The sequence below is a fragment of the Ascaphus truei genome, chromosome 11, assembly GCF_040206685.1.
Source record: "Ascaphus truei isolate aAscTru1 chromosome 11, aAscTru1.hap1, whole genome shotgun sequence".
Lineage (NCBI taxonomy): Eukaryota > Metazoa > Chordata > Amphibia > Anura > Ascaphidae > Ascaphus > Ascaphus truei.
In genome coordinates, this window is record NC_134493.1 from 54,638,209 (window position 1) to 54,650,962 (window position 12,754).

The 12,754-nt window shown below is 51.0% G+C and overlaps 2 protein-coding genes across 2 annotated transcripts in view; one reads left to right on the plus strand and one right to left on the minus strand.

Annotated features, from left to right (window-relative positions):
- The first annotated feature begins 331 nt into the window (after positions 1-331).
- On the plus strand, positions 332-5,238 carry WFIKKN1 (WAP, follistatin/kazal, immunoglobulin, kunitz and netrin domain containing 1). The gene is made up of 2 exons (XM_075566401.1): positions 332-1,409; positions 2,997-5,238. The coding sequence occupies exons 1-2, from the start codon at positions 1,251-1,253 to the stop codon at positions 4,488-4,490; spliced, it is 1,653 nt and encodes a 550-aa protein (XP_075422516.1). The 5' UTR covers positions 332-1,250; the 3' UTR covers positions 4,491-5,238.
- A 6,453-nt stretch (positions 5,239-11,691) lies between these two features.
- Positions 11,692-12,754, minus strand: part of METTL26 (methyltransferase like 26) — an 8,279-nt gene continuing 7,216 nt past the window's right edge. Inside the window, exon 3 of the mRNA XM_075565101.1 lies at positions 11,692-11,739. Within this exon, the coding sequence (XP_075421216.1) occupies positions 11,692-11,739 (48 nt within the window). The remainder of the gene's footprint in view (positions 11,740-12,754) is intronic.

Genomic DNA, 12,754 nt, shown 5'->3' on the forward strand with positions numbered 1-12,754 from the left:
CTTCTCCCTACCTCTCTTCCCACGTAACCTTCTAAACACACACACACACACACACACAAACGCACGGTCTACCCCCTCACACACACACATCCTGGGTCTGCCCCCTCTCCCACACACGCACACACAACACACAAACACACGGTCTCCCCTTCACACACACATACATCCTGTGTCTGCCCCCTCACACACACACACACACACACACACACAACACATATATAACACACAGATACAACACACACACACACGGTCTGCCCCCTCACACACACATCCTGGGTCTGCCCCCTCTCCCACACACGCACACACACGCACACACACAACACACACACAGTCTGCACCCCTCACACACACACACACACATCCTGGGTCTGCCCCCTCTCCCACACTCCCACACTCCCACACACCCACACACACACACAGGGCTCTAGTTAGGAAGTTGGTCCTGTCCCAGACCGGGGGCGGGAGAGAGAGGAACAAGAGAGAAAGCGAAATCCCTGGCACAGCCCCCAGACATCTCTCTCTGTGCCTGCACTCGCAGAGTGCCTGCGCTCCTCTCTCTCCAGGTGCCATACATGGGACATCCCGGAGGAAGGTCAGGCGAGATGCACACGCACAGACCACACGCACTCAACACAGGATCATGCAGGACAGGTGTGCAGAACATGCACGCACAGATATAGCACATGCGTGTGCATTTGTATGTACATGTGTGATTATAATATGCGCACGTGCATAGCGTGCACACACAATATTATAGAATTATAAAGAATATATATATGTTTAACAATACATTTATAATTGTATTCATATACATGGATGTTCGATAGCATGCGCACACGCACACTGTCATGTATTAAACATGGCACATTTAATCACACGCATGACATATACAAAGAGGCACACTATCTTCCATAGACGCCGTGGGCTATACACGTATAGCATATAAATACATGTACGTAAAAAGTAACACGCATGTCTGTACTGTAATACACATGCGTACACATGTCAGCACACACATGTAAATATTACGTGTGCATGTAGGATATGAACATACCGTAATATACATGCTACACGTGTACAACATGCAGATATAATGCATGCACAAACAATTATACAACCCGTGATAAGGAGGAACACGTAGAGTAGGAACATATAATAACACGCATGTTACATGACTCACGCAGTGCTCATATATAAAACACACGCAACCATACAGTGGACGTTGATGCCGGCGGACGAGGCGGAGGGAGATGATCGCCGCGCTCTGTGTCCTGCTGCTCTGTCTGCGGGCGGACGGTGCCAGTCTCACCCCTGCCAGGGCACACCTGGGCATCTGCCCCAACCAGCTCAATGCCAACCTGTGGGTGGATGCGCAAAGCACCTGCGAGAGGGAATGCCAGTCCGACCAGGTAAGGACGGGGTTAACCCTCTCTGCGTAACTCACTACCGGGCGCAACTATGTTATATATATATATCTATACAGTATATACAGTATATATATATATATATATATATATATATATAATTACTGTATATATATCAAGATAAAGTAAAATGTAACGGACAGCGCTTATACGTGTATAGTGATAAATCAAAACCCCCACCAATATAACTACACTATATATATATATGATGAATAACCAGCAAAGAGTACAGATGCCCACAGTGTATATAATCAAATACAAATCGATCTAATGATAACTCTGATGTGCCGTGAGTGTGTAAATAGCTGTGTGAGCAAAGCTTAGGTGCAAAAAATGTAATGTAAAAAACCCTTATAAATATGTGATTGATAATATGAGTAAACAAATAAAAAATGAAAAATAAAAAAGTATAAGTCCAAAAAAGTTATATAAAAATTCCGGTGTCACTGTGATCCAACCAAGGGTTAATAACCTTACCCAGGTCCCCTTGCATAATTGCAGCTTTCTTCCTTAGTTCAACAAACTCCCATTGTGTGACCTAAACATATACACATATATATGGTGCATATATATATAATATATATATATATATATATATATATATATATATATATATATATATATATATATATATATATATATATATACAGTGTTCGACAAACCTGTACATTTGCTCGCCCCGGGCGAGTGGATTTAACATCGTGGCGAGCTCCTATTGGCCCAAGCAGCACACGTTTGGTACTAGGTGGCGAGTAGATTTTTTTGTTCGGCGAGTAGATTTTTTGGTGATTTGTCGACCACTGTATATATATATATATATATATATATATATGATATCTATCTACCTAGCCTCCATAAACAGAAAGGGAGAATATATATACAGTATACAGTGTATCTCGAAAGCTCGCACAAATAAAAGCATTTCGTTAGCCACAGAACGGTATCATCTATTTATTTTTTGATTTTATATATATATATATATATATATATATATATATATATGCCATACCATGTCACTGCCATTAGTACACTTTGCCCCTAGGATGGACTGACCCCTTAACCATGTCACTGCCATTAGTACACTTTGCCCCTAGGAGGGACTGACCCCCTAACCCTGTCACTGCCATTAGTACACGTTGCCCCTAGGAGGGACTGACCCCCTAACCCTGTCACTGCCATTAGTACACTTTGCTCCTAGGAGGGACTGACCCCTTAACCATGTCACTGCCATTAGTACACTTTGCCCCTAGGATGGACTGACCCCTTAACCATGTCACTGCCATTAGTACACTTTGCCCCTAGGAGGGACTGACCCCCTAACCCTGTCACTGCCATTAGTACACGTTGCCCCTAGGAGGGACTGAGCACTTAACCATGTCACTGCCATTAGTACACTTTGCTCCTAGGAGGGACTGACCCCTTAACCATGTCACTGCCATTAGTACACTTTGCTCCTAGGAGGGACTGGTCCCTTAACCCTGTCACTGCCACTAGTACGCGTTGGTGTGGTCCGGGACTGGCCTTTACATGGTGCCTGAGAGGAGCCTGTAACGTTTCTCCCTTCTCCCCCAGGACTGCGAGGCCTTTGAGAAATGTTGCACCAATGTCTGTGGCCAGAGAAGCTGTGTGGCCGCCCGTTACCCGGACTCCGGCCTGAGCGCCCCAGGCTCCCTCCGCCCTGCCACCTGCTCCAACTTGGCGTGTGCCCAGCAGGGATCCGACTGCGAGCTGTGGGAAGGGCGGCCGGTTTGCCGCTGCCGGGAGCGCTGTGGAAAGCAGCCGGCATTTACCTGCGCGTCTGACGGTCTCACCTACTACAACCGCTGTTACATGGACGCCGAGGCCTGCGCCCGGGGCATCAGCCTGTCGGAGGTGCCCTGCAAGTTCGTCTCATCCTGGCCCCTCACCAGCCCGGTCCCTTATGAGACCACCCCCCAGCCCACCCTACCTGCCCCACCCCTGGAGTTGCCGGTCCCCCCTGCCCTCTACCACACGCCAGCCGCTCAGTCGGTGACGGAGGGTGGCACCGTGGGCCTGCAGTGTGAATCGAGCGGGCGCCCCCGGCCGGAGATCCTATGGGAGAAGGTGGGTGAAGATGCCTCTTCGCCCCTGATGCGGCCGGACCAGATGTATGGCAACCTGGTAGTCACCAACTCTGGCCAGCTGGTCATCTACAATGCCCGCCCGGAGGATGCTGGCATCTACGTTTGCATGGCGCGCAACGCAGCCGGGCTCCTCCGTGCCCACTTCCCTCTCTCGGTCCTGAAGAAGGGCGCTGCTCCCGCGGTTGACCCCCAACTCCAGCCATCGTACCCCTCCGAATGCCAGAAGCTGCCGGACCGCAGGGAGTGCCAAGGCCAGCGAGCCGTGCGCTGGCTCTACGATGCCCAGAGTGGCGACTGCCAGACTTTCCTCCACAAGGGGTGCCCAGGCAGCGCCAACGTCTTCCAGACCTACGAAGAGTGCCGGGCATCGTGCCAGGCGAGGCCCCCCGACGTCTGCTCTCTGCCGCCTGTCAGAGGTCCCTGCAAAGCCCAAGAGTGGCGCTGGGCATACAGCACCCTGATGCGCCAATGCTTCTCGTTTATCTACAGCGGGTGCCAGGGCAACCAGAACAACTTTGAGAGCCAGCCAGCCTGCGAGGACCGTTGCCCATTGCCCAGGGCCAGGCAGTGCCACGGGTGCCACCTACGAGGGAGGCTGGTGCCCAGCCTGTGTCGTAGCGACTTTGTCATCGTGGGCAGGCTGGAGGAGGGTGGCGAGGAGCGGGTGGTCCGTGTCACCCTCGGGGAGGTGCTGAAGGACGATCACATGGGCCTCCGGCTTTTCCACACCAAGTACCTGGAGGTCACGCTCGGCGAGGGCGGGGGAGCAGGGGGGTGTCCGTGCGCCAGCCTGGCCGGGTCAGGGGATGGGCCGCTCCTGATCATGGGGGAGGTGCAGGATGGCATGGCCTTGCTGGGACCGTCCAGTTACATCCGTCCGGCCAACGAGAAGAGGCTGAGGAAAGTGCGGGACATGCTGGAGAGAGGGACGTGTGACCTACTCAACAGATTCCAAGACTGACAAGGGGGTGTCTCGGAGGGGGGAGGGGGCGCACTCTCCCACCTCATGCCCTTCCTCTCCTGCCCTTATAAAGCCCAGTTATAACCGACCCCCTACACCCAAAAAGTTATAGGATCCGTTGGACCTTCATTTTTTTTATTCTGGTCCCAAGCCATTTCTTTTAACGCGGGTCTCTTAAAAATGGCCGCTTGCTTTCCCTCCGTGGAAACAAAATTCAGCCAGGTTAATTCGTTTCTAGGACTTTTATTTAAATAAAGCAATAGGATTAGGAAAGGATTGTGGGAACCGTCGCTAATAACAGACTAACTTTCCATTGTTATGTTTCAATGTCCTGAGACCTTGAGGAGGAGGGGGGGGGGGAGGGGGGAGTTTCAAAACCTCAGGACACTGCCCCCCTCTCCCCCGATGAAAAATCTGAGGGGTACTCCTGCTGCACGGACCCCCACAAACTGCTGCTGGGGAGCGGTAAAGCTGATCTATAATTATTTTTGTATGTGGGATTTTTTAAAATGGCCGCCATTATGTCCTACAAGCCTGCTTTATCGGAATCGTCGCTGCATCATTTGCTCAGTAAGTTAGCCCAGTATATTTGTTGTAAGATGAATAAACACGTGGTAAATTATGATCCCGCGTGGTACAGAACGTGTTACATGTTGAGTTCTCTCACGCTATTCTATGTATGTATATCTATATCAGACTGTGTGTAGTCAGCACGGATTTATAATCTCTCCGTCTAATAAATGTCAATCACGTCCCAATGATACAAACGCCATTTCTTTGGGCCCACAATCCCCGAATCCAACTCATGTTTGGTCCTAGGAGGTTGACCGGGGGAGAAAAAGGGGGGGGGGGAGGGGGCACGGCTCTGGCAGTGAGGGAAAGGGGTAAAGGGAGCAGGGGACACGAGGTCTTGTATCTGTGTATAGGGGATGCTGAGGGGACCTCTTGTATCTGTGTATAGGAGGCGCTGAGGGGACCTCTTGTATCTGTGTATAGGGGGAGCTGAGGGGACCTCTTGTATCTGTGAATAGGAGGAGCTGAGGGGACCTCTTGTATCTGTGTATAGGGGGAGCTGAGGGGACCTCTTGTATCTGTGTATAGGAGGAGCTGAGGAGACCTCTTGTATCTGTGTATAGGAGGAGCTGAGGGGACCTCTTGTATCTGTGTATAGGGGATGCTGGGAGGTCTCTTGTATCTGTATATAGGGGGTGCTGAGGGGGACCTCTTGTATCTGTGTATAGGAGCTGAGGGAACCTCTTGTATCTGTGTATAGGAGATGCTGAGGGGACCTCTTGTATCTGTGTATATGGGATGCTGAGGGGACCTCTTGTATCTGTGAATAGGAGGAGCTGAGGGGACTTCTTGTATCTGTGTATAGGGGGAGCTGAGGGACTTCTTGTATCTGTGTATAGGGGGAGCTGAGGGGACTTCTTGTATCTGTGTATAGGGGGAACTGAGGGACTTCTTGTATCTGTGTATAGGAGGAGCTGAGGGGACCTCTTGTATCTGTGTATAAGAGAAGCTGAGGGGACCTCTTGTATCTGTGTATAGGGGGAACTGAGGGAACCTCTTGTATCTGTGTATAGGGGGAGCTGAGGGGACCTCTTGTATCTGTGAATAGGAGGAGCTGAGGGGACCTCTTGTATCTGTGTATAGGAGGAGCTGAGGGGACCTCTTGTATCTGTGTATAGGGGGAGCTGAGGGGACCTCTTGTATCTGTGAATAGGAGGAGCTGAGGGGACCTCTTGTATCTGTGTATAGGAGATGCTGAGGGAACCTCTTGTATCTGTGTATAGGAGATGCTGAGGGGACCTCTTGTATCTGTGTATAGGAGGAGCTGAGGGGACATCTTGTATCTGTGTATAGGAGGAGCTGAGAGACTTCTTGTATCTGTGTATAGGGGGAACTGAGGGGACTTCTTGTATCTGTGTATAGGGGAAACTGAGGGGACCTCTTGTATCTGTGTATAGGGGGAGCTGAGGGACTTCTTGTATCTGTGTATAGGGTGAACTGAGGGACTTCTTGTATCTGTGTATAGGAGGAGCTGAGGGGACCCTCTTGTATCTGTGTATAAGAGAAGCTGAGGGGACCTCTTGTATCTGTGTATAGGGGGAACTGAGGGAACCTCTTGTATCTGTGTATAGGGGGAGCTGAGGGGACCTCTTGTATCTGTGAATAGGAGGAGCTGAGGGGACCTCTTGTATCTGTGTATAGGAGGAGCTGAGGGGACCTCTTGTATCTGTGTATAGGGGGAGCTGAGGGGACCTCTTGTATCTGTGAATAGGAGGAGCTGAGGGGACCTCTTGTATCTGTGTATAGGAGATGCTGAGGGAACCTCTTGTATCTGTGTATAGGAGATGCTGAGGGGACCTCTTGTATCTGTGTATAGGAGGAGCTGAGGGGACATCTTGTATCTGTGTATAGGAGGAGCTGAGGGGACTTCTTGTATCTGTGTATAGGGGGAACTGAGGGGACTTCTTGTATCTGTGTATAGGGGGAACTGAGGGGACCTCTTGTATCTGTGTATAGGGGGAGCTGAGGGACTTCTTGTATCTGTGTATAGGGGGAGCTGAGGGGACTTCTTGTATCTGTGTATACGAGGAGCTGAGGGGACCTCTTGTATCTGTGTATAGGGGATGCTGGGAGGTCTCTTCTTGTATCTGTATATAGGGGGTGCTGAGGGGGACCTCTTGTATCTGTGAATAGGAGGAGCTGAGGGGACTTCTTGTATCTGTGTATAGGGGGAGCTGAGGGACTTCTTGTATCTGTGTATAGGGGGAGCTGAGGGGACTTCTTGTATCTGTGTATAGGAGATGCTGAGGGGACTTCATGTATCTGTGTATAGGGGGGACTGAGGGGACCTCTTGTATCTGTGTATAGGAGGAGCTGAGGGGACCTCTTGTATCTGTGTATAGGGAATGCTGAGGGAACCTCTTGTATCTGTGTATAGGAGATGCTGAGGGGACTTCTTGTATCTGTGTATAGGGGATGCTGAGGGGGACCTCTTGTATCTGTGTATAGGAGCTGAGGGGACCTCTTGTATCTGTGTATAGGAGGAGCTGAGGGGACCTCTTGTATCTGTGTATAGGGGGAGCTGAGGGACTTCTTGTATCTGTGTATAGGGGGAACTGAGGGACTTCTTGTATCTGTGTATAGGAGGAGCTGAGGGGACCTCTTGTATCTGTGTATAAGAGAAGCTGAGGGGACCTCTTGTATCTGTGTATAGGGGGAACTGAGGGAACCTCTTGTATCTGTGTATAGGGGGAGCTGAGGGGACCTCTTGTATCTGTGAATAGGAGGAGCTGAGGGGACCTCTTGTATCTGTGTATAGGAGGAGCTGAGGGGACCTCTTGTATCTGTGTATAGGGGGAGCTGAGGGGACCTCTTGTATCTGTGTATAGGGGGAGCTGAGGGGACCTCTTGTATCTGTGAATAGGAGGAGCTGAGGGGACCTCTTGTATCTGTGTATAGGAGATGCTGAGGGAACCTCTTGTATCTGTGTATAGGAGATGCTGAGGGAACCTCTTGTATCTGTGTATAGGAGATGCTGAGGGGACCTCTTGTATCTGTGTATAGGAGGAGCTGAGGGGACATCTTGTATCTGTGTATAGGAGGAGCTGAGGGGACTTCTTGTATCTGTGTATAGGGGGAACTGAGGGGACTTCTTGTATCTGTGTATAGGGGGAACTGAGGGGACCTCTTGTATCTGTGTATAGGGGGAGCTGAGGGACTTCTTGTATCTGTGTATAGGGGGAGCTGAGGGGACTTCTTGTATCTGTGTATACGAGGAGCTGAGGGGACCTCTTGTATCTGTGTATAGGGGATGCTGGGAGGTCTCTTCTTGTATCTGTATATAGGGGGTGCTGAGGGGGACCTCTTGTATCTGTGAATAGGAGGAGCTGAGGGGACTTCTTGTATCTGTGTATAGGGGGAGCTGAGGGACTTCTTGTATCTGTGTATAGGGGGAGCTGAGGGGACTTCTTGTATTTGTGTATAGGGGGAGCTGAGGGGACTTCTTGTATCTGTGTATAGGAGATGCTGAGGGGACTTCATGTATCTGTGTATAGGGGGGACTGAGGGGACCTCTTGTATCTGTGTATAGGAGGAGCTGAGGGGACCTCTTGTATCTGTGTATAGGGGATGCTGAGGGGGACCTCTTGTATCTGTGTATAGGAGCTGAGGGGACCTCTTGTATCTGTGTATAGGAGGAGCTGAGGGGACCTCTTGTATCTGTGTATAGGAGGAGCTGAGGGGACCTCTTGTATCTGTGTATAGGGGATGCTGAGGGGGACCTCTTGTATCTGTGTATAGGAGATGCTGAGGGGACCTCTTGTATCTGTGTATAGGAGATGCTGAGGGGACTTCATGTATCTGTGTATAGGGGATGCTGAGGGGTACCTCTGTATAGGGGATGCTGAGGGGTACCTCTGTATAGGGGATGCTGAGGGGACCTCTTGTACCTGTGTATAGGGGATGCTGAGGGGACCTCTTGTACCTGTGTATAGGGGATACTGAGGGGACCTCTTGTACCTGTGTATAGGGGATGCTGAGGGGACCTCTTGTACCTGTGTAATAGAAGATGCTGAGGGGACCTCTTGTACATGTGTATAGGGGATGCTGAGGGGACCTCTTGTACATGTGTATAGGGGATGCTGAGGGGACCTCTTGTACCTGTGTATAGGGGATGCTGAGGGGACCTCTTGTACCTGTGTATAGGGGATGCTGAGGGGTACCTCTTGTACCTGTGTATAGGGGGAGCTCTGCTATCTTCAGACAGGCACCAATTGAGTTAATACAAGTCCGGCAATACCATATTAGCCACTAGAGGGTGCACACTTCCACAGATTGATATACACACTATGCGTCACTATGCGTCACTATGCGTCACTGGCTCTGGCAGCAAAGCAGTTAAATATAACACGTAATATATTCATATTTCCCTGATTTACACTTCTTCATATTATTAGGGCGCGCTTATAGTAGCGTCAACGGCGACGTGCTCGTGATGTCCCACGTCGCCATAGCGATAGTTGCACTTTAGTGCAGGAGACCTCGGGAGGGCGACAGGGGGCGTGGCCCGTGACATCACGCAAGCGGTTCGCCATCATTGTCTGAACCGCTTCACGTGATGAGGACGTCACGCGGCGGCCGCACACACAACACAAAATCCCCTATGGGCACCCGCGCCAGACTTCATGCCTTTGTTTTCACGCTGCGCGCCGGACAACGCTACTTATTCTGGAACCAGGGCCACGTGTAGGATGTGGCTGAGGCCAGATAGCTTAACTCGTCCCTTTCTGAAAGCAAACCAAGTCCTGTTATATTTTCTTAACTTCATTGGGAAGGCATCAGACATATAAAGGCACTTGTAGATGGTGGGGTGAGAGAGGGCTTCTCTAGGGTGAAGGTGCTTTGTAGTTAGAGGAAGGTAAAAACGAAATGGCCTTGCCAGGGGGTACAAGCATGAGAGGTACTCACTCAGCCTGCTTAGGATGGAAAAGGAAGTGAAGGGTTCCTGGGAGACAGGAATAGTCTCAGGACTAAACCAACTTGTCAGCAAAGACAGGGGGGGGGGGGGTGGATTGACCCATTCTCAGCTAGAATTGGGAGGTTGCTAGGGCAACCAGCTACAGGTTGTGTGAAGGAACATGTTACAAAATGTATCAATCACACAGGCACTGTGTTTTCAGAGCAGAGAAGCATGCAACCAAATATAGAAAGCTGGCAGGTAGCAAAGGGGGGGGGGGGGGGGAGGGAGAACAAAAATGAACAATCCTGTTCCAGGACGCTACTATAAGCGCGGCCTTACATTCACGACAAAATATTCCAATTCTTTTTAATTAAACTAATCAAGAAATCGGCCTCATTGTCCCAAATCTGTTCCGCGTTGCAGTGTGTATAAAAGCTTGCAGTGTATAAATGGATATTACGATGGTCACCGATTTGCATGACGCCAACAGATTCCGCGGCGTTGTACAACGGGGGAGGGAGATGTTAATGTTAAAATGGCATGACAAGATTACATGTGAAATCGGCGTGTAGGAATGCGTTCCCTGTCCCCAGGAGCTGACACTCTAGACCAGCAGTGCGCAAACTGGGGGCAGCGAGACTGAGTGCGGGGGGGGGGGGGGGGCCACAGGGTTTACAGAGGCCCCGCGCACTTCCCGAAGGCACTTAAAAATTAAGTGCCAGGGAAGCGGCGAAGGCCTCTGTAAGGGCTGTTATATAGGGGCACGCGCGCAGGCCCTTAGAAATGGCGGTGGTTAGTCAGCCTTCCTACAATGGTGCCGCGGCCACGCACGGCAGTGAGAGTGGAGCCGGCCGACGAGGGAAAAGATGGGGAAACTAATGATTTTGTGACGCTACCGCCGCTGTAATGTGTGTGTATGTGTGTGTGTGTGTGTGTCAAAGCTGCACAATATTTGTTTTTATTTATACTTTTTCTCTCTTAAATATTATTTAATAACACGCGCACAATATAACTGCCCTAAACCTAACTTACCTTGGCTAGGGTGAGGGAGGGCGCGGGGAGGGGAGGAGGGTGCGGGGAGGGGGGGAGGGCCGGGCCGGGGAGGGGGAGGAGAGCAGGGAATAAAGTTTGCACCCCCCTGCTCTAGACCTATATAGAATGGTTGATCTTCAGAATAGAACAGGAGTGGCCACTTCAAAGTCCCACCAACAGGTCAGGTTTTGGGGCTATCCCCTGCTTCAGCACAGGTAGTGGCCACTCCTGTAATGGGGGGGAGGGGGAGAACCAATGACTTGTGGAGGCAAGACGTTTTCAAAGTGTTTTTTTTTTTTTTAAATTTTTTTAATTTTATTTCATTAGAAATACAGATTTTTTTGATTTTTTTACTTCCAAATACAGAGATTCAGGGGAGGGGGAGAAAAAAGATACTCGGTATATTTTCAAAACACTCTTGTTTATTTTATTCAGTTGCTATCCAATCCTCTACATATGTGCTTATACATATACACACAAATATATACACCCACACCTTATATCTACCTATATATCTATCTATTATATTGAGGGTGTTAGCTCGGCCGCTGCGGGGGGGGCCAGCCATGCATGCAGGTAACTCCCATATATGGCCATGCTGCTGGCAAGGATTGTGTTGCAGGAAGCAGAGTTAATGGTTATTGGCCCAGAAGGGGGGTGGGTGCTGCTCGGGGCCCCTTCTCCCTGAGGGCTCCGGGGTCACTTCTTACGGAAGATCAGACATTTGTTGTTGGCTGGCATGTCCACCTGTAAGGCAGGAGAACGGAGAGTCAGCCACGGGCGCAGCGGGGGTACGGGTCCCCGTGTAACTGTCACCCTATATACCCAGCGGGGCACGGGTCCCCGTGTAACTGTCACCCTATAGTACCCAGCGGGGCACGGGTCCCCGTGTAACTGTCACCCTATAGTACCCAGCGGGGCACGGGTCCCCGTGTAACTGTCACCCTATAGTACCCAGCGGGGCACGGGTCCCCGTGTAACTGTCACCCTATAGTACCCAGCGGGGCACGGGTCCCCGTGTAACTGTCACCCTATAGTACCCAGCGGGGCACAGGTCCCCGTGTAACTGTCACTCTATAGTACCCAGCGGGGCACAGGTCCCCGTGTAACTGTCACCCTATAGTACCCAGCGGGGCACAGGTCCCCGTGTAACTGTCACCCTATAGTACCCAGCGGGGCACGGGTCCCCATGTAATAATGTCACCCGACAGTGCTCAGCGGGACACGGGTCCCCGTGTAATAATGTCACCCGACAGTGCTCAGCGGGACACAGGTCCCCGTGTAATAATGTCACCCGACAGTGCTCAGCGGGACACGGGTCCCCGTGTAATAATGTCACCCGACAGTGCTCAGCGGGACACAGGTCCCCGTGTAATAATGTCACCCCGACAGTGCTCAGCGGGACACGGGTCCCCGTGTAACTGTCACCCTATAGTACCCAGCGGGGTACAGGTCCCCGTGTAACTGTCACCCTATAGTACCCAGCGGGGCACAGGTCCCCGTGTAACTGTCACCCTATAGTACCCAGCGGGGCACGGGTCCCCATGTAATAATGTCACCCGACAGTGCTCAGCGGGACACGGGTCCCCGTGTAATAATGTCACCCGACAGTGCTCAGCGGGACACAGGTCCCCGTGTAATAATGTCACCCGACAGTGCTCAGCGGGACACGGGTCCCCGTGTAACTGTCACCCTATAGTACGCAGCAGGTCACAGTGTCCCTGTGTAATAATGTCACCCGACAGTGCTCAGCGGGGCAGAG